At 40.2% G+C, this 26,241-nt stretch overlaps 3 protein-coding genes across 4 annotated transcripts in view; 2 read left to right on the top strand and 1 right to left on the bottom strand.

Annotated features, from left to right (window-relative positions):
- The first annotated feature begins 60 nt into the window (after positions 1-60).
- LOC137800919 (pro-cathepsin H-like) lies at positions 61-5,335 on the top strand. Its single transcript, XM_068598323.1, has 12 exons — positions 61-166; positions 854-885; positions 1,023-1,128; positions 1,270-1,340; positions 1,435-1,539; positions 2,099-2,185; positions 2,382-2,437; positions 2,552-2,633; positions 2,722-2,790; positions 3,002-3,108; positions 3,818-3,946; positions 4,042-5,335. The coding sequence occupies exons 1-12, from the start codon at positions 91-93 to the stop codon at positions 4,115-4,117; spliced, it is 996 nt and encodes a 331-aa protein (XP_068454424.1). The 5' UTR covers positions 61-90; the 3' UTR covers positions 4,118-5,335.
- A 1,346-nt stretch (positions 5,336-6,681) lies between these two features.
- Positions 6,682-10,671, top strand: wdr76 (WD repeat domain 76). Of its 2 annotated transcripts, none has more exons than XM_068597988.1 (13): positions 6,682-6,739; positions 6,891-6,983; positions 7,255-7,313; positions 7,715-7,832; positions 7,958-8,053; positions 8,313-8,353; positions 8,499-8,652; positions 9,041-9,199; positions 9,352-9,467; positions 9,609-9,707; positions 9,810-9,962; positions 10,051-10,104; positions 10,225-10,671. In XM_068597988.1, the coding sequence occupies exons 1-13, from the start codon at positions 6,683-6,685 to the stop codon at positions 10,475-10,477; spliced, it is 1,452 nt and encodes a 483-aa protein (XP_068454089.1). In that variant the 5' UTR covers position 6,682; the 3' UTR covers positions 10,478-10,671. The 2 variants fall into 2 exon arrangements, with proteins under 2 accessions (XP_068454089.1, XP_068454014.1); XM_068597913.1 differs by having other exon boundaries at positions 7,712-7,832.
- Positions 10,672-10,898: 227 nt separating this feature from the next.
- The window catches only part of LOC137800393 (FERM domain-containing protein 5-like), a 59,645-nt gene continuing 44,302 nt past the window's right edge, over positions 10,899-26,241 (bottom strand). The window contains exons 7-14 of the mRNA XM_068597612.1: positions 22,144-22,231; positions 21,802-21,890; positions 17,831-17,894; positions 17,348-17,439; positions 17,178-17,252; positions 16,934-17,002; positions 16,700-16,806; positions 10,899-14,120 (exon numbers count right to left, since the gene is read on the bottom strand). Of these exons, the coding sequence (XP_068453713.1) occupies positions 13,534-14,120; positions 16,700-16,806; positions 16,934-17,002; positions 17,178-17,252; positions 17,348-17,439; positions 17,831-17,894; positions 21,802-21,890; positions 22,144-22,231 (1,171 nt within the window). The 3' untranslated portion in view covers positions 10,899-13,533. The remainder of the gene's footprint in view (positions 14,121-16,699; positions 16,807-16,933; positions 17,003-17,177; positions 17,253-17,347; positions 17,440-17,830; positions 17,895-21,801; positions 21,891-22,143; positions 22,232-26,241) is intronic.

The following is a 26,241-nucleotide window of genomic DNA, read 5'->3' as shown; positions in this document are numbered from 1 at the left end:
GATAAAGAGGGGGGGACAATGGGTGTTACCTTAAAAAGCAGCCGACTCGTCTGACGCTCTCACAGCTTGTTGGAGTCGACGGGGGAAAGTATGGCGCTCCGTGTTTTGTGCTTCGTCTCCACCATTTTTAGTTTAGTTAATTTAACACCGGTTATTTTACCCGAAGGTAAGTAAGAACTTATGGAGTTTAACGGTTGTTTGGTTTTTGTTTATTTTAGGTTGTCGCAAAGTCGCTGTCTCTTACAGTAAACGAATATCTTGTTGAAACTAATTTGAATGCAGACAATTAAATAAGTGTGAACATCCAGAATATTAGTGGATAGGCAAAGAAAATATATAGTTATTGTGTCTATAGCAGCTGCTTTACTTTAGTAAACATACCCCCCCCCCGTCCTCCCCCGAGAACACTTGACTTTATTCTATTGTTGGTTATTGTCTAATTCTGATTCAATCCTGCTATGTAAAAACATCCCATTAGTCTATTATTAGATTATTATCAGGCTATTGATGCATTGATGTGTAAGTTATTCAACTTTTGTACTTGGTCTTTGTGAAGATGAATATATTAATGCAATTATATTGATCTAATTACAAGATCATCAAATGTATTGCATGTCAATTCTTAATCTGTAAAGTTGCCAGATAAATCCAATGAAGTAAAATGACAGATTCCTTCTGAAAAGTAGTTTAGTTGTCCTACTAATACCATGAGGTAAAGCAATACAACCTAACAATGTGTGAGTGAAAGTACAACATTGCCCTCACTAATGACTTCAGGACTAAACTTGAAAGTTTAAAATGTTGATTATTGGGCTGTTTTATTAACAGAAGACTTTATTTTGTGTCCTATCAGAGGAATATCAATTCAAACAGTGGATGTCACAGGTATGTAACCTACATAATAACAATGTTACTGAATGTATACCGTCTTATGAATCAATTGATTTTGATTGCTTCAGCAAAAAAGTTTTAACAAACTATTATTTCTTTATATGCCATTACACTTCTTTTTTTAACTGCAGTACAACAATGTTTATGACACCGAGGAGTATTACCACCGGCTTCAAATATTCACTGAGAATAAGAGGGGAATTGATCACTATAATGCTGAGAATCACTCGTTCACAAGTACAGTAGAGCTCCTCACAATGTCTCATTATGTGTACTATATAGATTATTACTGTCAACTGTCTTCTGAAAGGTGTGATAGTCTGTAATGTTATGAAAGACATACATGTCCTCACAATGTTTTTCATTTTTAAAATCTAGTGGGCTTGAATCAGTTCTCAGACATGACATTTGAGGAATTCAAGAAATCATTTCTTTTGACAGAGCCTCAGGTACGACACATTTTACAACACACTTTATGCGGCTGGTGCTTTCACTCAACAACTTTTTTGACGATAATCTTTTGGTTCTGGTCTTCTTCTGTAGAACTGCTCAGCTACTAAAGGGGGTCATGTCAGCAGTGCGGGTCCTTATCCCGAATCCATAGACTGGAGGATGAAAGGCAACGTTGTGACTCCCGTAAAGAACCAGGTACCCTGATATGGTGCTGAACCACCAAAACAATAACACCACTGTCTGGAGGCAAAATCAGGATGACTGGAATGTGGACAAGGAAATTAATCGAAGCATTTGCATTAACTTCTCTGCTAATTTATTGTGTAAAATGAAACTAAGTGTTGCACCACACCCCTGAAGGCTTGTACCTCATTTCACATTGTTTTTGTCAAGCAATAAGTAGCCATCATAACGACCGTATTAGAGGAACACTCATTATTTCCTCTTTAAACTACTTTGATTTAAATGTGATCACTGAAAACGGAAAAGCAACAAATGTTTAATTTACAAGCACAGTGGTTACATTAATCCAACATTTAGTTACAATCTTTATGTATGTGGCTTAACTAATTTGAGGCGAAATGAGCATGACAAAGTGACAAAGACCGCCGACTTTACAAAGCTCCACCAGAGACACAGAACACAATATCATTTTTTCACAAACCATAGACTTTTATGCAAAACAAAAGTGAAGTTCCTCTTTAACAAAAGTAAATTAAAATTAGTTTGAGTTGTTTTGTGTTTGCGTCTTCAGGGTCACTGTGGAAGCTGTTGGACCTTCTCTACTACTGGCTGTTTGGAGTCTGTGAATGCTATCGCTACTGGGAAGCTAATATCATTGGTGGGTTTTTTATTATTCAGTATTGTCTTATAGATTTCACATGAGGCACGTAATGCCGACGTACTCGCAGAAGAGTATCTGTTTCACAGTTTGATCTGTGGTTTGTCCTTTTTGGTGATTAGAGTAGTAGTACGGTAATATTATTAGAATTATTGCTTTTGTATAAAAGCATAATGCAGTTTGCTTTCTTTACCAGTCTGAGCAGCAGCTGATAGATTGTGCCAAAGACTTCAACAATCATGGATGCATGGGGTAAGTAACATGTTGACAGATGAGTTAGTTTTGAAACAACATTATATGTTTTAGTAATCAGAAGAATATTTGTTTTTGGCTTAAACCAATTAAACACTAGCTGGTTTGTTTCAGTGGCCTCCCCAGCCAGGCATTTGAGTACATCAAATACAACAACGGCCTTATGACAGAGGAGGACTATCCCTACAAAGGACATGTATGACTTTTCTGGAGTAATGTCTCATTGTATTTTTTTAATGTAAAATAATTGTACAATTCAAGAATGTTTCTGTTTCTTTTTTTAGGATGACACGTGCCATTTTGAGCCTGCCTTTGCAGCTGCTTTTGTCCTGGATGTTGTCAACATAACAAGTGTGAGTGAACAAGTGTATACATGTTGAGTTGCATTGTGCAAGACGTTGTACAAGTGTCCTTTAAGAAATGACTGCCTGGTCACAAAGTCATATAAGATGAAGATAAGAGGAAGAGACAAAAGCAACTATTTTGGGAACAAATAGACAGCTTTTTTGTTATGTTTAATTATGTGATTTTTTTTGTCATTTCGGTATGTTTGTCTATCTACAGTATGATGAAAAGGCCATAGTTGATGCTGTGGCCCGGCTTAACCCTGTGTCCTTTGGCTTTGAAGTCACAGCCGATTTCATGCACTACAAAGAAGGTGTTTACTCCAGGTGAGCTCAGGACTTTAATGCGTCAACAAGTATTTACTGTTGAAAAATAACATGTGGTTTGGAATGTTCAAAGGACTACTGGGTGTGGCCATGTTGTTTCTGTACCTGTTGCACTATGGAAATATATGTATAATACAGTAATGGGATTTCTGTCTACTGTCTACCACCAGCACATACGTTATTTAATCATGAAAGAGGATTATGGAATTAACAAGACAATCAGTGAAATCTACAAAATCATAGTGGATGGCTATTGGCATGATGTGACAAAAATCTGTTTGTGCCTACATAAGAGCGTAATGTATATTTAAGATTTTTGGTTGATTTAGTGATGTTTTACCACTTTGCCTGCCTGTTTGCTTCAACATTAAAGTGACCAGAGTCCTTTCATCACAAAGCCTACTGCTTGCTGGCGTGCAACATGTCCATCCCTAATAAGGAGTTATTCATAAGCTGACAACTGTGACGATCGGATGGCTCAGTTGGTATGGTGCCTACAGTTATGAGTGTTTGTGATTCACTTCACTGAACTTGCTGTCCTCTCAATCATAACAGTGCTAATAATAGCCTGTGTTTCTGTGTTTGAACGGGTGTACAAATATCTACAGAAACAGCAAAAACACATCTTTGCATTGGCAGGATGCATCCCACTCACCCTACAAAAGACATGTACTTCATTGATCTAAAAGCATCAGTGTTGTCTGTTTAGCACCAAGTGTAAGAACAGAACAGACACGGTGAACCATGCGGTCCTGGCGGTGGGTTACGGTGCTGAAGAGAGCGGGATGCCACATTGGATTGTGAAGAACTCCTGGAGCACCAACTGGGGAATGGACGGGTAAATATAGTCTGTGTCTGTCTGTGTGTGTTTTAGTGTAGTTACCTGCTACCAATTCCAGTGGTCACAGGCACCTTTCTTTTCTATTCCAACAGATATTTCTTGATTGAGCGAGGAAACAACATGTGCGGACTGGCTGCATGCGCTTCTTACCCTCTACCTTTAGTTTGAGGATTAAGACGTATCCCAGAGACAACATACATGGAGGGAACGTAATGGAAAGTCCTTGCTTTCATGGTCCCTGAAGGGTTTTATGGAAAAGTTTGATTTCTTAACATGATGTAAATGTCATCTAAAATCATAATTTTAAACTTTTGTGTCACACTGTAAACTTGTGCATGTGGTGCATTTGCTTCTCATTGTTTTAAGGTTGAGGTTTTCCATCTATTATTTTTGTTTCTTGTGTTTCCTAAGAGGGAAAATGTATTTAGTCGTATAAAGTTTGCCTGTACTGACACTTGTACCATGCAGTACTTTTTTAAGAACCAAGAAATACCAAGAAGAAATACCAAGAAAAGCAGCCACTTCATCAACATTTCATATAATCAGTAATGCGGCGTGCATGGTGTTTCTCTGATGCATCTCTGTAGATAAATGATACATGTTATTGCAGATCTTCCATGGGCCGCTAACTTATGTTTGTGAAAGGCTGCTTTATGGCTTCGCAAAGACAAAATCACGTGTGTAAAACTCTGAACATCTTCAAAGAAAAGGACGGGCTGCTTCCTTGACATCCACAGTTCTCTATCGTCTTTGACCCGATTAACACACTTTAGAGATGGACATTAAAGAGCCAACTCAGATGTGAAGCAGTTGTTTGTTTCCAATTCTACAAGTTATGTTAACAAACGATCATCCCCTGTATGCTTCTGGGTCTTTCATCATATGCCTTTATGACTGATTACATCTATTCCTGTGTGCATGGGTGTTTTTGTCCACAGCACTACTTTCTATTTGAACTTTAGAAAATTATTGACAATACTTTTGTGGCTGCTTTCATGCAAAAACAGAACTATCAAGATTAATGACATTGTCATGTTCCAGTCTGCTTTTGTAAACATCTGCCAAAAGGTAGCGACATTACGCTCGTTCGAAAGAGCTGCCCCTCGACTGTAATCCAGCCGGGAGCAGGCGGCAGCAGCAGGGGCCGTTGACAAAAAACTGCGGTCAAGTAGGACAATTTTCAGCTTCCTCACAGAAAAAAATACTTCCAGTGAGTTACGATCTGTAGTCTACTTTCAGTTTACAAATCTCCTGATTTATTCATGTGTGTTTGTAAATATATATTTATGTAGAAATGTTTGTGTAGTTGCATCGTTTGTTCTTTTTTTGTCTGCCTGTGAAATAAATTACTACTGCTTTTGATATGTGTTCTATAAATAAGCTTTATTATTATTATCAACCACACAATATATGTTTTCAGAATAAACATGAAACTAATTGCCAACAATCAAGCGTTAAGTATTACAACTACACATAAAATATGATTTTTCTACCACAAGTGATGTTTGCCGTCAGATCTAGGGGCCAATCAGCTCTCTGATGTGGCGACAGCCAAGCGTTTCCCATCATGCACTGGGCCACGCAGATGGTGGAGAGCTACTGCCGCGCCTGGCTCTAAAAGCGGCGGCTGCCTCGTTCCCTGAGATTGACCACGTGAGCATGACGTCAGAGCAAGTCGGGATCAAGTTGGACTCAAATCTAACCAACATGCTTTGTGCGCCGGTCGCCGGTAACCGATTCGGTGCAGAACTGGCCCAGTGCATTTTTTTCTGTGACTTCCTGTGTATACCTTGGCAGCTGAAAACTTTCCGACTAAATCGCAGTTTTTAATGAACGCCTCCTGTAGCGACGCAGCTCTAACGAACCAGCTTTGTATCTATGGCTTTGTGGCAGTTGAAGCCGAAAGCCAGAGAGGAGATGTCAATTAAAGTATAAGGTCGTTCATTGGCTGTTGGTCAAAGGCGAATAGTTCCTTATGCTGATGAGATGTGAAGACAACCAATGAGCTGCTGACATTCAGTTTCGCAACACCAAGGGGCGGGGCCTCTTAAATAGCATTTCCAGCGTGTGGCGCGAAGCAATTATCAGGTACCAGCCTTGGAAGTGAGTATTTGTCACCTTGTTGCTCTTGAATAAATAGTTAATACGTACTACTAATAAGTGCACTAATAGAGAGACAAGACGAGCAAAACACGACGGTGAGTAAAGTTACCGGTATTTTAACATAATTAATGCTATATGTCACTTAACTGCTTAGACAACAGCAAAGCTTGTTATTAGGCGTCACGCTGGTTTCACATAAACAGTTGCGAATATTCGCAACACTTTTTTCGCGTCATTTACGCCGCCAGGCAAAAAAAGAAATCGATTTTCTGCAACCATTTGCGTTATCTACTGGCTCGAATATTTCGCAACTCTTTTGGTGTGAACAAACACGTGTTCTTCTGTGGAAAAGTTGAATAATTCTTCCCACCCTCAACGTGAGTTAATTGTTATAATGCACACCTTGTAGAAAATGACCACTGTGACTCTCGAGGGACCAGTCCGACGGTCTTCAAGAAAAGCTCAGGCACCCAAACGCTTCCAGTACTCACCGGAAACACCTGGCTTTAAACCACCCCACCAGAAAAAGGTAGGAGGCACTTCCGAAATGCATTCAATAAATCATTTTATATTTCTTTTTTTTTCTTTCTAACATGCCTGTCAATATTTTAATGAAAGATAAGAAGAACAATGCCCATTGAAAAAGAGAGAAAGGATGTTGGAATTGCTGATGGGGAGGTTTCATCTGTAAGTATGAACACCCCTGCACATCGCTTTTCGTGTGTGTGTGTGTGTGTGTGTGTGTGTGTGTGTGTGTGTGTGTGTGTGTGTGTGTGTGTGTGTGTGTGTGTGTGTGTGTGTGTACAGAATGTCCAAGTTGTGTCTTTCTTTAACACAGGGTGCAAATGTCGGACTATCATCCTATGAACTGGAGCGTCTGGAAAACATCAGACAGAACCAAGCTTTTCTGTCATCCATCAACTTACTTCAGGTAGGTAAATGGGCGGAGTTAGTGTACATGTATGTATTGTCATTGTAGAACAGGGGAGTGCAAATAACTCTAGTTTGTAGTCCCAGCCTTGGATTGACACACTATCAATAGTAGAATACTGTAAATAGTATGTTCTTTTATTTTCTTATCAAAGTAGAGTCATTACTACACCCACTGCACTAATTTCCCCACAGCCATTTTGTGATTCGTCTTGCATTATTTGAACAGCTAAGATGAGTTTTCATGTTTGTTTTTTTGTTTTTCTCAAAAGGCAAATGAGGAGTTAAAGAAGTTGACACGGCCAAAGCCATCGCAGAGAGGTCTCATGAGGTACGGTCAGAAGACAGTGTGAATACTGACTCTAGTAATTGATATCTGATGTGTACATTATTTTTTTAAATGTTCGAGAGTATACCGTTTTTAATTTGGGTTTAAACAAGTGTAGGAAATGTGTAGCAAGTGTAAGTAATGTAATGCCTTTTAGTTGATTGGTTAAAAATGTTTTAAAAGTTGTCAGTTGATAATATATCCCATTACATCTTTTGTCTTCTAATTCATACCACTGACAATTAATTAAATAGGTTTATTTTACTGTTGGTCAGACAAACAAGTTGCCTGTAGGCCTCATATTAGACTGTACATTTTTTTTAAATTTAAGCATGAGCTTTTTAGAAGTCCAACAAGCAGTGTCTTTTTTTATGTTACTTTAATGCTCCTTTCTGTGGTAGCAGGCCAAAGGCTGCTGTGAAAGAGGTGCTTCCAGCTCGCAAATCCCTTCGTCTCCAAAACATAAAGGCAGAGCCGTTGGCACTTCTTCCTGAACCCAGGGTGATGCTGATCATGCAAAAGGTAGCTACGTATAAATAGTAAGATATATCTTGCCACTCCAGTGCATTTATTTTTCTTGCTGCTCTTTTTACATTCTTTATTTTCTGTTTTTGTAACTCATTTGAGTAATTTGACTTGCTTTGAAGAAACCCAAGAAACCTCCTGGTCCTCTGCCCATGGTCGCAGTCAACATGGAAGAGGGAAGCAAGCTGCCATCACAACTTCTGGAGCTCTGGTCTGAGGTATGACTGACCTTTCTTGGCTTTTATAAAGTTTCGTGTTGGCACTACTTTGCTTTTTTTGTTTTATTTTTTTTATTTTAATTTTTTTTAAATTAATGTTTAGTTGTTGTGCCACAAGAACACAACAATGTTTAAAGCCACAACAATTTAGCAGATGTCTACTGTTTATATATGTTCTCCTATGTCTTTGCAGGGTGATAACTGTTTGCATATGCGGCTCCTGAATCAATTAGTACAATTAAAATGGCTCTTTTCATAGGATTCAACAGAAGAAAGAAAAATGAGGCTTGATCTGAAAGAGTAAGATTTTTAAGATCATTTTAGTGACTTCTCCATCTCATAAGGCGTGTTCGTCTCCCTTTAGTTATTGCATTCATAGTCACAATTATAAACAGTTGCAAAAGTTCTCAAGGTGAACTCAAATCATCACACTGTCTTTATGCAGGTACCGCTCAGCCCTTGAGAGCATGAAGATAACTAAGGACAGAGTGGCCAAAGTGGTGATGGAGCATATCTTTTCTGCTGCCTTCCACCCCTCTGCCAGCAGCCTGTTGCTGGCTACAGGAGACAAACTGGGCAAAGTTGAACTCTGGAAGTTGGTGTGTGTGTTTTTTTTTTTTTCTTCTTTTCACTGATCTTAAAGATATTATAAATTGGTGTGGCCACGAGAGGGCACTGTGAGCTCCAAAACTAGCTCAAAACAACAGGACTTAAAGTACAAGTAAAAATCATAGTTATTTCATTACAATGGCTTTCTTTTATTTGCACAATTTTAAAAGGAAAGGACAGTAGGAGTTATCTCGCCGACTTTAAATGTGAGGCTAATATTCAGAAAGTGTTTTAAAACTGGTTTCATGGAAGCAAAACATCCGTAAGTTGCCGCATAAGTGCCCTTTTTATATCCACATGTCTTTGATATCATAGGAAATCTACAAAAAGAAAAGACACTTCACATTTTTTTCTTCTTTCATTTGTATTTTCCCTCAGGGTGGTGATTGGGGTGACGATGGTGTGCTATTCTTTGAGCCCCACACTGGTCCAGTAAGCTGCATGGCGTTCTCCAGGGCTCATCCCACCCAGCTGCTGAGCCTCAGCTATGACGGATCTTTACGCTGTATGGATGTAGAGAAGGCTGTCTTTCATGATGTGAGATAGCGTTTGTTTCACAAAATGTACTTGTAAAAAAACATATTGTGAAGGTTCTAAGCTTAACTGCCTACATGCAAAATGCTCTAAGATTTTAAAATATTGGTGCCACCTTAATCGGTTCACAGCAATTTGTTTGTGCATTGTTCTAGGTCTATGACACTGCTGAAGGCCTGAACACATTTGACTTCATGTCCCACGACTGTTTCACACTCGTAGTTGGGAACTCGTTGGGAGAAGTTGCCATTGTTGATAGGCGGACCCCAGGGTAATGAACAATTGAGAATTATTAGTTTTTAGTCTCTCTCCACTGTTGAAGAATAACAGTAGGGGGTGAATAGTTTGAACTTGCTTGTCAAATAATCCTCTTTCCATAAACATGGTCTTCTGGTATTTTATTTCTCTTAAGAAACACCCACGAGTTCCTCCACTCATTGGACCCCAAGACTCTGCGTTGCGTTAGCGTCCACCCCTCACAGAAGCAGTACTTTGTTGTTGCAGGAAGCAAGTATGTCTGATTAGTGATTTAATGTACTTTTGCAGATAATTTGATCCATATTTCTCTTGCCTTTTGTAACAAACTAAAGGAATGTTTTGATCTTGTCTGCAGGGTCGTGAATATTTACGACAGCAGATATCTGACAAAGACTGAAAGCCAGGCAGTCTCCGTGCTGCGTGGACACTCTTTCAGCATATCGAGTGCTTATTTCTCCCCTCACACAGGCAACAGAGTTCTCTCCACCTGCATGGATAACTACATAAGGTGAAGCTGGCTCAGCATTTGGGATAATCGTGTGTTACTCGTTGTTTTTTCAATTCTGGCTAAATTGTATCATGAACTCCTTTGACAGGATATACGACACGTCTGCAATGACAACGAAATCTCCCTTACTGACAACAATCAAGTAAATCCCAATATGTATTCACCACTTTGTGCTGCCTTGTTCTTATGTATTTTTGAGTTAGGTTACGAGTAGGTTCAGCTCACACAAGTTTTAAACAGTCTTATTGATCTTCAATTTCAGACACATCCGCACTGGCCGATATCTGACCAAACTATCAGCGAAGTGGGACCCCAAACAGGAAGATTGCTTTGTAGTGAGCAGCATGGCGCATCCTCGGATGGTGCAGGTGTTCCACGAAAGCGGCCAGAGGCAGCACTCCTTCATCGATACTAAGCACCGTCACATAGTGCTGTCGGCCACTGCTTTCCACCCAACAAGGAATGCCTTCCTAGGTGGCAATGTGTCAGGGCGCCTGTATGTCTTCTCTGACTGAAATGAAGACCAAAATATCTTTTAGTTCCCTTTGTTAAAGTAGGAAGAACAAGTGTTTTTCACACAGTAAAATGTGTGCAATTTGCACAGTGTAGATGGATGTCTCAGCACTAGTCCAGAGCACTTTCTAAAATTTGTGTTAATTGATCCCTGTTACAGAATAAAAATTGAATTTGTGACTTGTGAGTGCTAATTTAGCGGGGGTAGTACCGTTTTTAGCCGAGGATGGCAGCATTGTGCAAAAGAGTTTGCCATCATTGACTTCAGTCTCTAGTTTACAAGCAGGGACGGATGCTGAAAAACCTCAAACCATGCCGATTTGGGTTGACTGTTTGTTTCCCCTGTGAATTCATGATTGGACTTGTAGACGCACTAGCTGCCAGAAGAATAAATTATATTTATTCATAAATAAATTACAGGAGTCTTAGGTCAGTGATTTGGAAATGAGCAGTCTTGTTTGGAGGTAATAAATGCAGAACACATGCTTACAGAGACATTTCCATGTGCAGGCCATGGTACAGAAAGGAAGCTGACAGTAAGACTTGTTCCTGTTTACATGATCTAGCAAAACCAAAACAAGAGTTGCCTGTCAAGGGAACTGTCACCCCTTTTTGTCAGGTACAAGTGATTTGAAATGGATTCTAACGATAAAAACAAAACTCCATTGCAAGAGAAGATGTTCAGGTTGAGTATGCTACTTTTGCTGTTCTAAATTAGCTAAAAAATACAAACCGCTTTACTTCTATTAAAACATGTTCAGAGTCAAGTGAAAATGGGTCTACTGTTGGGTGTCAGTTCATTTACACGTACTTGCACAAGAAAACTTGCATCTACTGTTTCTCTAAAATGAGTAAAGAGCAGTTTCGCTTGGGCAACAATTAAACAGGACTTGCATGACAACGTGACCACTGTGTTGGCTCAGGATCAATGGGCACCATTCCCTTCACACATGCATCTACAAGTGGTTTCATCTGAAGGGACGTTTTGCATGTTTAGCAAACTGACAAACATTCTTTTGCTGTTTATGGTTATTATCATAACTTGTTATTTATTGCTCAAGTTATATTAAGTTTGTCATACACATGAACATAAAATGAGACTTTAGTCACATATTTTCTGCCTCGCCTGGCCTTTCACCTAACAGTCAATCAGAAACCAGCGAGCATCGTCTGAATGAAAGCAAATGCATAAGTAATTTATCAAGTTTGAAAACCAACCACAAAATGTTTTAAATATATCAGTGAATATGTCTTAGTCATCCAACTCACATAATTAGTAATGCTTGTTTTAACATTTCTAAATCCTAAAATATTACTGTACAAAAATCCAATCAACATTCAAAGACAAGGTATTTAATACGTCAGGGATGAACTTAAGTACTGTTTTGTGTTAACTTCACTGCAGGCTGAACTGTGAAATACAAAAACATAAGGCTAGAGAAGAAGAGCAGACTATCAAGAGTTTCCATCTGTTGATGCAAACTGGTTTCTTTGGTAGGTGTGATGATAAAGATTGCAGTGGGACATAAATGTGACGTAACTCAGGCTTTCTTGGAAGCAGGTCTGAAAACTATACATCCACTGTAAGAAAAAAAGAAGTGTAAATGAGACGTGGAAACATGATTTAAATGTATCCAGACTCTACGGATGAACGCACAAATGTGAACACAGCAGGTATAAATAAAGTTCTATGACCTTCACTCAACATGACCTAAAATCAAGCTCTCAACAGTATCATGTGGGAGAAATATATCATTAATTTTTGCACTTTACAAAAGGTAAAACAAGGTCAAATTCCCCTTAGTGGAAAGGATCAAGTTTTTTATATTAACAGTATAGCACATCAAGCTAAACTCCTTCTACAGAGTGTGGGAGTCAAAGAACTAACCAAACACTTCACTTCACTATCACTACAGCTCTAGCTCACATAGTCCCATCACCGTTACAACTACTGTCAAAGAAACTACGCAAAGTGACAACTGTTCCTTACACATTGAAGTTGATTGTAGTTATAGTCATTATTTGGCTGCTATTTTATAAACCTACCACCTCCTTACTTACTTATAACCTTACAAATATTCATAATTTATGGTCACTGGACCATACAACTTGACCGGTGCTCTAATGGCTGGACAAAAATGGTAACGCGAGCACTCTAAATGGATGTCTGACCACTATCGAAGTCACACTTATTACAAAAATGATAATTCAAGCCATCTAACAGGCAGCACCAACATGACTCCTGGGTCAAATAGCTACTGCAAGTAATTCTTAACATTTGTTTCAATAAGATTTACCAGATGTTGGGTTGTATACCACATTAGGACAATTTGTATAAGTTGTCAACCATCTAAAAGTGTGCAAAATTAATTTGTGTACTTTTTCAGGCCATGTGTCACATGGCAAATCCATTTATGGCTCAACTGTTTATAAAAACAATTATACTATTTGCAAGTATTATTTGACTCAGGACCAATCTACAGTCAGCAGGTGCTAATTAGTTTCCCATTTCATACTTTCTCGAACCCTCAGACGCGACTACAACTCAAAGCAGCAGTTTTCAATCTCATAGCAGTGACCATAAAAACATTGTATCATCGTGAATGTTGTTGTTAGCTTTGGAATATGAAAATTAGATGAGCTTCCCATCTTCTCTCAGTGCTTAACTCAAACTCTCAGGTTACACAACACACACCATAACACACCAGGTCATTCTGTCTGACAATAATATTGCAACATATAAATTAATACAAAAATAAAGGCAACTATTAACTGATCGACTTGCTCGTACCTTTTCAGTGTTTAAATCACACTTTGTTACTGTGGCTTTGTGTAAAAATAAAATACCTTGAAATGACCTGAATTTCCAAAGTAAAATGTGATTTCTTTTCCTCGCAGTGATGGTCAAACATAATAAACAAGGCAGGGAACCGTCTGTGGCTTGGGACAGGAACCTAAAGCTGAGTTGATATCAGGAAAAGGGGTGCCATCCTTTTCTCTCTTCCCATCGTCTGTCGTACGTGTCGCATCTCCTGTCTTGTGTATTTCAGTCTCGGCCTCACTTACTGATGAGGAACCCTCCCATCCATCGTAACTTACAGGCGAACCAGCGCCGCAGAGGGCAGAAGTATTCAAAGTGGAACTGCTGGAATTCCGGTGTCTTGCGGATGTCTCTCAGGAAGGCAATGTCCAGGTCTGACTCGGTCAGCATGATGAGGAGCAGCAGCAGGGCGAACAGCAGTCCGATGGTCACCAGGAACAGACGTAACACGCTCAGGATGAATTTGTTCAGCTCCTCTACGTCGCTCGGTGGTGACGGTCTGCTCCTGACCATGCGCAGGGCTCTCCTGCCGGAAGAAAACTCTGCCGCGTGCCCCTCCTTCGATGTGCCGGCCTCTGACTGCTGCTCGTCCACGCTGCAGGGAGCACCGTTGAGGTGACGCGCCGAGGGCATGTCCATCCCGTGTTCGGCCACAGGTGTGGGCAGCATGCTGTCTGAAGGGCTGTAGGCCTCGTCAGAGATGACTGCTGAGGTGCTGGCCTCGCTGCCGTCCGACAAATGGCCCCGAGAAGACATGAAGGAATCGCCATGGGAGACGGAGCGTACGGGCGTGGAGTGAGCGCTGTCTCGAAGGGACTCCAGACCTGGAAACACACACCACAGAGGAAGGCAATGAAGAAAGATTCTGACGTGACTTAATTTGACCTCCAACCTTATAAGACTCATGAGAAATGTAGCCCATTGTCATTGATGCAAACGTGTGCCTGCAGTGAACCTGACCTTGTTTTTTAGGCAATTAAAAGAGGGTTAATTTTGTTCAGTTTAATTCGTCCTCGAGCAGAGCTCTGCTTAGTTGCTTTGACTTTCAACCTGGCTTACTGGGAGTATTCACGCGCACTCTGCTCTGTTGAACACTGGCAACAGGTGGTCAGCATGTCATGACCTAAGCACAAGGGACTGATCCCATCTTCAACAAATGGCAACCTTGACCTTAAAGTAACTCATTGGAGCAACTGTTACTCAGTTCTCTCACGATCCTCGTGTTCCCTGGAAGCTGGAAAATGTGATAATATCACTTTGACTTTAACTTTGACATCCATGACGTTGGACTTAACAAATTTGATAATTACATAAGTTGATGTGGTCTTCATTTCGGTTTTGGAATCAAAGAAACATACAGGATCACCCTGAAATATCTGGCTCATTGTTCAGACTCTCTTTAAGAGAAAGTTGTCCAATTTGAATCCACAACAAGAACCACAAAAAGGCAGCACTTTCTAATCCTACATGACCAAAACTAGCACCGGGTTTTACCTGCACAGTTGGCTGGTGGGTTGCGGCCGTGTGGTGGTGGGACAGCTAGTCTGGAAGGGGTCCTGGAGCTCTGTCCCGACCCAGGGCCAGAGCCTGAGCTGGAAGAACCCCCAGGGAGTGCGGGAAAGAGCGGTAGGATCCCCAGAGCCTTGCCCAAGAGCCTGGGTCCCAGAGACAGCACGCGCACATTCACATCTCGATAGCAATGGTTAACCATGCGCAATTGAACATTCACCTTGGTCTGGATCCGGATCAGGCACTTCACCATGGTTCAAGGAGAACAACAAGCATCTGTCTAACCCTAACTGTGTCCCAACACACGTTTGCTGCGCTCCTTTTTCTTTATCTCTCTCTGTACTTGATACTGCCTCTCCTCTCTCCTATCTCCCTGCTGTCTGTCTTTTCTCTGACTGTGCCTGGCCAGCCAAGCAGCCCTCCCTCCTCCACAGAGAGCTCCCACGTCCTGGCAGGCAGGCTGACAGTGGTGGAAAAATAGAAAGACAGACGTAGAGTGAAAGACAAGGCCCAGGAATGCGGCTCACTTGTGCCACAGTTCACCTCGTCCATTCCCGCGGTGGCACACATGGCGTGGCCCCTGAGAGCAGCAGCTATTTTCAGGCTGAGATATTGTTACCAGTGGAAATGCCAGCGCAGACAGAGCGCCGGGATTAAACACAGGGGGTTTGTTTCAGTGTTGCAACAGCAGGTTGCAATGTCAGCACCTTCTCTCGATGACAATGACAAGAGGGGGGCTAGTTTTACAAAAGGCCGTCTTTGTTGAAAACCCGATGCGATAGGTTTATTTATTTTTAGCGAGGCTTGTCAACGGAGAGCAAATTTACTCACAATGACAGCATTGGCAAAAGGTTAATAGCCTGTTGGAGAAATGACAGGTCAGTAAGTGCCCTTTATAAAGTGACTTTCTTGTGTCAAAATATGACCACAAGCCACTAGATCCAGGAGAGAGAGAATGTGTGTGTGTGTGTGTGTGTGTGTGTGTGTGTGTGTGTGTGTGTGTGTGTGTGTGTGTGTGTCAGAAAGAGCACACCAAGAGAGAAAAGGCGAGATGTCACGCTAAGTGAAGAGAATGACTGACACTCACAAGTGGGGATTGTTCATATAAAAAGACCACATTCAGCAAACAGGATATATAAGTGTATTCAAATTGTGTGAGTGCCTTAAAAAAGGATTACAAATTAATTGAGCAATGTGCGTATAATTCATATTGAATCAAGTCAAATGAACTAAGAAAGTAATTCTCAACCGAATTGTACCCAACGAGGATGCAGTTGCCAGAGGGTTGTTTAATAGTTCAAGTAATACACATGCCGAGTCAAGCTGTAACACCTAAATATAGGTATATCAAGTGAGGGAGCATTACCTAGAAGTAATGAACAAACAATTATAACAGTAATTAATTGACGTAGCTTAAGTAGTTGATATGGTGAAAGGGTTTAACATAAGAAATGGTTGAAATAAAAGTAAAAGTAAAAGTTGAATAATGAAACAGTGAGTTGTAATGGATAGGTTGAAATGTCAATCCTTCCACTAGTGCAACACTTTGATTGTATACAAATCATTGTACAACATTTGCTTCAATGTAATAGTATTTAACAATCCTTTTTTCATCAATTAAATGACAGGATTTGTAATATATAAAGTAGGGTACTCAGTTTATGTGACAGGACTATGAGGTGCGTCTGGATAAAAGTTTAGGAACCACTGGACTAAGACTTGTGCAACATCTGCTTCACACTGATGGAGATGGTCTCTTTCTCATTCTCTCCACGCAGAGAGTTTGAGGAACCACAACTGTGACCTTCAGTCAGCCACATGTGTTTGTTTTGACTGTGCAGTATTTCTAAATTAGTATTTTCTCAAAAATATTTTTTCCGTGTGTGTGTTTTACCCTCCATGATGGAGATGTGCACAGCTCTCCGTCGGGTCCTTGGCACACTGGTCAAACGAGGGCCGTGGGTGATGGATGGACAACTCCTACTGGGCACCATGCCATGCCTGAACAAAAACACACAGCCATACGCACACATCACAAATACATCTAATTATAAATCATTGTTAACCCACATTTAGGGCTGCAGGCTATATCTTCTTCTACATATTTTATATGTTTAAGGATTCTGACCTGTGTATCTCAGGTGGGTCTCTCTTAATTTTGGCACTTTGTTCCATCACCTCTTTTGCAACCTTTCCACTGAGAAAACATTTTTAAAAAAAGTATGTGATTTAAAAACTTGAGGTCTAATTAAGGAACTATTACACCCAAAGGCATATGTATAACTTATAACTAACTCCAAGGTTGTTTTTAATATGTAAATGAGTACTTACTTATACTTATGTGTACTTAATATTCTTACTTAATAAGTTACCTGTATCTAAAGCGACTACCCTTGAAGAAGAGATTACTGCTGGACACAGTGCGGACTTGACTCGACTTCTCCAACCTGTGAGAAACATGGGAAGAGAAAACATGATTTCCATAACAATGATAAACATTACGTCCTTTCTGCAGTTTTGTGTTGCAGGTCTTGTGACTCACTTGAAGAAGGACTGATTCTCGACTCCACACTTCCACAGATGCTTACAGGCATCAGGTGTAGGTGCAAAGTATGTCAGTATGATCTTCTTATCCTGTAACATGTCCAGCACAGCGACTCATTCATACATTGTAGTGTTTATATAACTCATACTCGTCTTTATGTGTTGACTGTCAGTACATTTTCATCATGTGAAGAGAAAATGCATCGTGGTGTCGATTAGTTTTACTGAGCTATGATCAGACAATGCACACATTATATTCACCAACACTCAGCCAGTGCCTTTACTTGGTCTTTTGTCTGCTAAAACCATGGCGAATACACGTTTTTGTCCAATCATTTCCTATTTACATCACTATTAAGAACAGACTACATAGGCTACCCAGTGGCAGTGCCCCATGAATAAAACAAAGCCACACTCATTTAACTTCCTGAGCTCTACAGGCTAGAAAAAGGAAAGGTGTTAATAATGCATGCACTCATACCTCTGTCTGATTTGCATATATATGGAATGTCTTTGCTTCAAACTTGAGTTTGGTCACCTCCTCCCTGTGTTTGAGATACACAGACAGACAGAAGAAAGGACAGAAAAATAGAGGGAAATCATGACGAAGAGAAAGAGAAAGAAAGCACAATAAATAACAATGCAGAGATAGATGAAGGTGGCACATAAATTGGAAGATTTTCTCTGTTGATCTGCTAAGGAGGAATGGAATCTCTGAATCAAAATTGTCTGTTGTCCGTTTATTCTTGCAAGAAGGAAAAGTATGCCACAGCTGCCTAAAGCAGTCTGAGTGACAGAGAATTCAATGAAAAAACAGTCACAGCTCTCCATTATACATCATGAGGGTTATGCCTCCAAGCCACGGGGAAACAAAGAAAACACTTAGTACTGGCCCATCTTTGACCTTTTGTCCCTTGATCCTTGAGATCAAAGAAGTCACAATTCCCCTTAGCCTGGAAAATCAAACCCCCATCAGTTCACGAACACCCCAATCTGTTTACGAACCCCCTCATATACATGCAGAAGGAAAAGTCAACAGTCTTTTGTTCTTCTTTTCCCCCTACCATTTGTTCACACCATCTCTGAGGAACATTGAAATCAGTTTTGACTCTATCTTCACATAACATTGCAATACTATATTTTACCATTACACACAATATGTATTCTGGCTGGAGGAAAATGGCCAACAGCATTTCATTTTGGTGTTGTTAATCTCAACATATTGAATCCCATCACAGAAAATGACAAAAAAAAAGGTGCAAGAGATTATATTTTTGTTTGTTGTAAAAAGCCGTAATAAAAAGTGTGCCATAAAAACATTTCCGTGTCGCATGTGTGACAGACAACCCCTCTGTTTGGTTGCTCTCCTGTGTCTCTTTCTATTTCCAGGGCTGCAAACCTGATTGAGGATTAATCAGTGGCATTGGACACACCTGTGCCCGGTGTGCCCAGTGCATAAAAGCTGGAGCAGCAGCATGCTCTCCTCTCAGGCCCCGTTTACATGAGGGGAAAACGCATATACGCATATATATATATATATATATATATATATATATATATATATATATATATATATATATAGATATATATATATATATATATATATATATATATATATATATATATATAGATATAGATATAGATATATAGATAGATAGATAAAATTATATTTGGAATTGTTTGGCAATATGATCTTTTGGATTGTCTGTGTTTCTTAGTCTCTTTGTTAATCTCTGATATTCTAATGGATTTAGTTTTAGTTTTTTTCTTGTTTCATTGATTCAGTCATACGTGTTTAGTGTTTCCTGTTTCCTGTTTCCTCATGTTTCATGTGTTGTTTTACTGCCTATTTTGCCTCCTGTGTGATTGTCAGCACATCCTGATTAGTTTCACCTGTCCCTCGTTTACACCCGTCGTCCTTTTGTGTGTTTAGTCTGTGTGTGTCTCTTGTTTTACGAGCGGTTCATCTTTTTACCTTGTGCTTTGACTTCCAGCCTGTCTTTCCTTGTAATTTTGTTTTTCTCATGTTTAATGCTCCCTGTGTTTTTGATTTACCTGCTATCTGTCAACGGTCTGTCCTCACTTGTCTTCCTGAGGAATTTCAGGTTATAAGCCATTCTCCACAATAAACCATTGAACTTTTCCTGCTGCCTCCTCCTCATTCCATCTGTGTTTGTGTTGAACGCAATTAACTGAGACTGTTACAGCTCTCGTATGCCATAAAAAATAATGAAAAAGTCTTAAGAAAAAAAAAAGTCAATTATATTTTGTAATAAAAATGACTTAATGTCATAAAAAAATCATAAAAGTACTAATTTAGCATTTGATAAACAAGACATAAGTAGAAGAGTAAAAAAAAATAATATGTAATAAAAAGTAAATATAGTATCATTAAAATCACAAAATCATAGTGTAGTATGTCAATACAAATTCACAGTATAGCATGTGATGGAAAAATACGGTACCTTAAACAGCTTTTGTTTTTTGAAATACAAGTGAAGCAAAGTTGAATGAGATCACTCTCATTATGAGCGTTATGTCGTCGTAAAACTTGCAAATTTGAATTTGAACATAAAGTGTTTTTCTTTAATATTTTGCATTAAGCTGTTATTAAGGAATTAAGGAATGATGCATGCTAATATCTCATTAATGTTTAAATGTTTTTATTTCTGCTAGCTTAGCACCTTGCACTGGTCTATATGGAGCCGTAGGAGTTTACTTGGAGTCTTGTTTTCAAATGTGAGCATGCACATGGCCTTTTGATTTGCATATATATATATAATTATTTCTTTTATTTCAGACGCATGAGTCCATATAGCAACAAACAGAACAACAACAATATATAAAATACAATACAATACACTGCAATATGAGAACACAGGTATCATCATTAGTTAAAAAAAAAGTCACTCGTGGTTAAAAACATACAGACAGTTGTTCCAATGCTTCCAGAGACCAGAGCAATACCTTGTATCACTCTGTCTGGCATGGTAAAGGCTTTTATAATTACATTTTCGGATTCATCCAGTCGACATTTAACGAATCACAAATGAGTCACAATCATGTGACTTGCACTTGCCCATCTGGGAAGTTTTAGCAAGATTCTGAAAGCATCATTAAATGCCACTTGAATCTTTTTAATGTTTGCTCTACTGTCGCTGCACCACAGGTGGGCTGTATAAAGGGGAGTACAGTAAGCTCTAAAGCAGTTTTAACGTCTTCTGTACACATATAAAATTTACGTGCCAGCATATTGGCTTGTGCATAAAGTTTGCAACACAGCCGCTGCACATCGTCATCATCATTTAAGCCATCTCTGATAATGGGACCCAAAGATGTAACTTTGTGCAGCACATTCAGCTGCTGGTCACCCATAAAAAATTAGGGAAAGAAATGTAGCTTCTGATCCTCTTTTGTTTTAGCAATCATGATAACACTCTTTTTAGAGATGAATGTGATATCATAGTGCAAGCCATAACTTGAGCAGACTCTGAGCAGTCGCTGTAAACCAGCGCTATAAGGAGACAAGTCGTCAGCGTAGATTAGATGGTTCATAGGAGTTTCCCCCACCATACATCCTGTCTTACACCCTTTTAACTTTTCGGAAAGGTCATCCATGTACAGATTAAAAAGAGCAGGTAACAGTATTCCAAGTAGTTGAACGCCATTGGTCACTAGGAAGGGTGCAGACACACTCTTACCCCATCTAGCTTGCATGGTTTGATGTGAATACCAAAAGTGCAAAAACCTAAACAAGTATGGACCCCTCGCTCTCGCAGTTTGACAAATAATTTAAAATGATTAATTTGACCGAAAGCTTTAGATGCACCTAGGAAACACATACATATTGTGGTGTTATGTCTGTCTGTACTAACGAACAACTTCCTTCAGTACATATACATACGTCTGTGCTATGTTTACTTTTAAAACCAAATTGATTGTCAGTGGTTATCATGTACTCTTGAAGCCTATCGAAGAGAATCTGTTCTAGTACTTTAGAAAGTACACTAGCCAGAGCAATTGGTCGGTCATTTTCAATGCTTGATATTTTACCGGTTTTGTTTTTGATTACTGGCACCAACAAAAGAGTCAGCATAGAGTTAAGAAGTACGCCATGCATTAACAATCCAGAAAAACACATACCAAATAACACTAAAGCTCTGTTGCTAGCATGCCTCAGATGTTCTGCTGTTATCTGGTCAAGGCCACATGCTTTGTTCAACGGCAGTTTTTCAATGGCATACAACACTTTATCAGGTCTAACACACACACCAGCAGCATTAGGATTGTCACCAATATTAAATGTGTCACTCTTAACACTGTTGAACATATCCCTATAATGTTTACTCCACAGATCTACAATACTGTCTGAACCAATAGCCATATGAACTTATGATTTCCATATTACTTAGCTTGCATCATGCACAGTTATAGCTGGTTATCTTAACTCACCATTTGAGGAAATGGACCCTCCTGTTCCCTTGCAGCACAGTGAATCCAAAAGGAGTAAAAGCCAGAAAAGCTGGTTTGCCAGACACATCCTGGCAGGCACAAGAACCCATGTTTTCGTTATTTCAGAATCATAATTTTTAATCAGTTAGAGTATATTTGTAAATTTCCTACTTTGATGAAAGACAATTCAAGACAGTAGTATAATAATTCCTTTTTATTGACTTCATAGTTCACCTGACATTTACTCAAAAAGCATAAACACATTACTCATTGCATCCAGTTGCACATTAAGCTGAGACAAAAGCTTATAGTTACAGAATATGTTTGTTTTGTAAAACCTACCTTGCATGGATGAGGGTCCACTCCATATGTCTCCAGACTCTGAGCCTTCTGGAGGAAGTTGAGCTCTGACGTTTCAGGACTCTGACCTCTAAGAGAAAAGAACAAAAAGTCAGTTATTTGGCTTGTCAAAAACAACGGTGAACTGTATGTAACCTTTATTCTATTTCTTCATCATTTCATTCAAGGTTTGGGCAATTTTTTTGATAAATGAGCTGAAACCAAAGTGATTACTCTCAAACATAGGAACACTATTTTCCCATCACCTTCTCTGGTGTTGAAGTCAAGCAGTACTGTGGTAATTTTTTCCCTAAAATGGTTTCTGGTACACCTATTTCCTGTGAAGATGCTAAAGTACGGGGAGATGCATCTTGGTTGTTTAAAGGTCTGTCAAACAAGAGAGAGGAAATGAGCAATAGAGGGCAGTGTAGGATCAAACCAGTGCCTGTGTCCACCTGACTTGTAAACACTGTGTGTGTGTGTGTGTGTGTGTGTGTGTGTGTGTGTGTGTGTGTGTGTGTGTGTGTGTGTGTGTGTGTGTGTAGGTCTGTGTAGGTGTGTGTGTGTGTATGTAAAAGACTGCGATAAGAAAAGAACAGAGAAAATGCAAGTGTTTTTATTAACACGTAGGGTTTATTAAAGTGCATTATCAGCTAATACATCAAACAAAGTTTGCACAGTACATATTATTATGTTATGAGCACAGGTTAATCTCATTACATCTAGTTCAGCCAATAAAAACATTCCTGACAACCTCTTGTCGTGGGCTACATTGGCTATCATACCCTTCGACCACGAAGTCATTAACTGAAAGAGTAGCAGGATGCCAAGGTTTCTGTGTCTGCTCCCAGTGCTAGGGTTACCGTGTGTACCAGCTGTGATGTGAGGCTGTGACCTTGGCACGCACTGTCTGGCACCCTTCCACTTGAATGCCGAGGAGGAAAAGCAACGTTAACTGAACCTGACTGACCACTGCGAATCTGTCCCTGGGAATAGTACAAACACTTTGCCTAGGAGAGCATTACATAACTATAATGCATCCTGAAGACACAACATCCAAAAGGTGGTCAAGCTTTTCCAACATCACCATTCTTAGTGGATTAGTAACCAGGTAGAGCTGCTGAACCTGATGATGCACTCACGCGCTAAAAGTGTCTCGCACTATTTGGAAGAATGGACCGTGACATCCCCACCTCAGACCTCATGTGTGAGGGAGCGAAAATAAGCTAAATTTTTGTACTGTTCCCAGACTCTTTGAACTATCTGTACCACCAAGGGGAACAAATCAAAATTCACCAGACCATTAATGGTTGCTTGAGCACTGGCTTCTGGACGCTGCTTGCCAGAGGCAGGGCCCCTCAAAACTGTGAAATTGTAGGAAGCACTCTGCTGGACGCTGCAGACCGTTGAGCAGTCAGAGAGAGTACTGAATCTGGACATGAAAATGTCAGTGCCTTGTTTTGCAGAGTATATATAGCCTGTATTAAAGAAAAGCTTGTAATGGGACATCATTTTCCGGTTACATAAACCGTTACCCGGATGATGCCAAAATATGTTTTGTACAATTCTGGGTTTTTATATCACTTGTTTTACTGGCTGAAGATCTACCTGGCTCTTGCCTTCCGAGGCAAGGCGTGATCGTCACATCATTTATTCTTGTTTTTGTCAAAAGTTTTTAGTGTCTGCAAGGACCGTGTTTGGTTATTACCAAGTATGAAATTTAACAAATAATACTAATAATATAAAATAACATATATTAACAATAACGGGCACCACCAAACTGTGGACTAAGTCTCAAAATTGTTTTTCACTCATAATAGTTAAATTACTATTCCACATTCAGAATGAACAGTGAAGGGTTGAATATGACCTCTGACCACCGCTGCAGAAAATAATCACATAAAACTGCTCTTTAAAAGTATAACAGTTTATTTATCTTCAACAATACTGATCAAAGATCAATAATAAAAGTTAACAAACATCTAGTATACAATAACAAGAGGGGAATGTGTGTTTGTTTATAAAGGTGTGTGTAAGAAGGGGGTTAAGAGAGAAAAAGAGAGAGCAAGATGGCGGATAAGTGATTACGCCACGTGATGTTTAACAATAAAGCAGAAGAGAAGAAAGAAAGAGGGGGAGCCGGATGGCGGAAGTAGGTACGTAGTGGTTTCGTCATGCACTACTTATCTTTTTTAATGACACACAATGAAGGACGCATGCATATTTAACATGTGTACAAATACGCATATATTTGTGTGTGAGTGTCTGTACCTGTGTGTGGTTTAGCTGGAAAAGAAAAAGAAAGCACTCAAAACTCCAGCAAGGCCGAGCTCCTCCTTGTGGCACCGGCACCACAGTGCCAAGCGTATGCCAGGCGTCGGTCAGGTGTCAGGACTGTGGCAAGTCTCTGACTCGTCATGGCACACCTGTGACAACTACTGGCACTTCTCTGACAAGTAGTGGGACATCTCTGACTAGTGCAGTGACTACCGGTGGCAAGTTTCTGACTAGTCGTGGCACTCTTGTGACAACTACTGGCGCTGGCATCTCGCGGCACCTACCGACACCGAACCACATAGAAGGAGAGGACTAGTGGAGACATTATTCGACTTGCATTTAAAAACGTGCTGAACGAGTGTCGTCGGCTTGTCGCTGTCCTGCCACCTGACTGACGCATGCCACAGACTTGCCACACGCTCGCCACTGTCTGTAATCACACTCACTGTCTCTCCTCAACAAGGCAGCAGTAAAGTACAGTAACTGTAACGTTATCACATTGTCACAGTGTTGGGTGGCTTCCTGTTTTATTTTGTGTCTCTTGTGTCCCCGCACTTCCTGCCCCCTGTCTGCCTCAGCCTACACACCCTACACCAGTGTTTTCCCTCTCATATATACACTCCTCTGCTTTCCTTTGTCCCCTACCAGATTGTCGTTGTATACCGTTGTGTGTTACAGCCAAGTGCTCCAGCTTTGCTTTATCTCTTATCTGTCGGTTCTGAGCCTGCCTGTCTTTGACCACGGATTCCCTGCCTGCCCTTTTTGTGGACTTAAAGTCAAGTGCTTTTTGATATTTCCTGAACATACTTCCCGTTGTTTTCCTCTGCGCCTGAGTCTCTGCCCCACCACACCCGGTCATGACACACATAGAAGCCCGACTGGTAAACTAATATTGGGAAGCCGCGGCTCTGGTCCTTTAACTAATAAAGTACAGTTTACCGACTTTACTTGTAGTGGCTGATCCAAACACAACACTTTTACAGCATCATGGAACAACACTATTACAGCAGCAGAGAGCACAAAAGTTATGTTACACAACACTGAACCGGACTCAGCTGTCCATGAACTACAAAATAAACTTAAAACAAAACAAACAAGCTTACAAACACACTATGAACTATCTCTGCCAGACAAAGGCTTCTTACTTGAGATTGCTTCATAGGGGTCGGTGTATTTCTTCGGACTTGTTTGGCGTAATTTCTCCGGTTTAGGACCGGGCACTGACCCGCAATGTGTCGGTGGGTTAAATGGCGAATGTTGACTTGACGAATCCTGGAATTTTGGGATCTTCCTTCTGTAGGTTAAAGTGGCGGAGCACGGGGCAAGTTATCCGATTCTCGTTCAGGATCCAAGTGTGTTCTTGAACACAAAACAGTCTGTTGTTCGGCCAGCGAAGCTAAGACTATATTTTTGGGTTTTTCTTGAAATGCACCAACGCCGTTTCACCCCCTCTTAGCGACGTGAGCCACATGGACGGCGCAGGGTAAAGGTATGCGCTGGTCTGTGTTGTGGTCTGCACTAAATCTCACACGATTTCACAATCTGCACTTTCCAAATGACATGCAGACCTCTCTTTGTTTCAACCACATGGTGAAGTCCCATCACAGATGGGTATTATAGCCTAAGCTTGTATTCCTCTGATTTCCCATGTTTTTATGAATCATTTTAAATCCTAAATATTTCTGTGTAAGGCTGAACACCCAAGTGTTCACTCGTAATTGGTTTTTTTTTTTACGTCTCCAGGCTTCACCTGGTGACCCTGTCTTTTATGTCCCAATGGTATGAATTGGGACAAAGTCCTTCAGACAAAGTCTGTGGAAATGC

This window comes from Clinocottus analis, unplaced genomic scaffold (assembly GCF_023055335.1).
Source record: "Clinocottus analis isolate CAN_PGR_092001 unplaced genomic scaffold, fCliAna1.0.p SCAF_1, whole genome shotgun sequence".
Classification (NCBI taxonomy): domain Eukaryota; kingdom Metazoa; phylum Chordata; class Actinopteri; order Perciformes; family Cottidae; genus Clinocottus; species Clinocottus analis.
The sequence above is the reverse complement of the archived record's forward strand: the minus strand, read 5'-3'. Positions and strand labels throughout refer to the sequence as shown.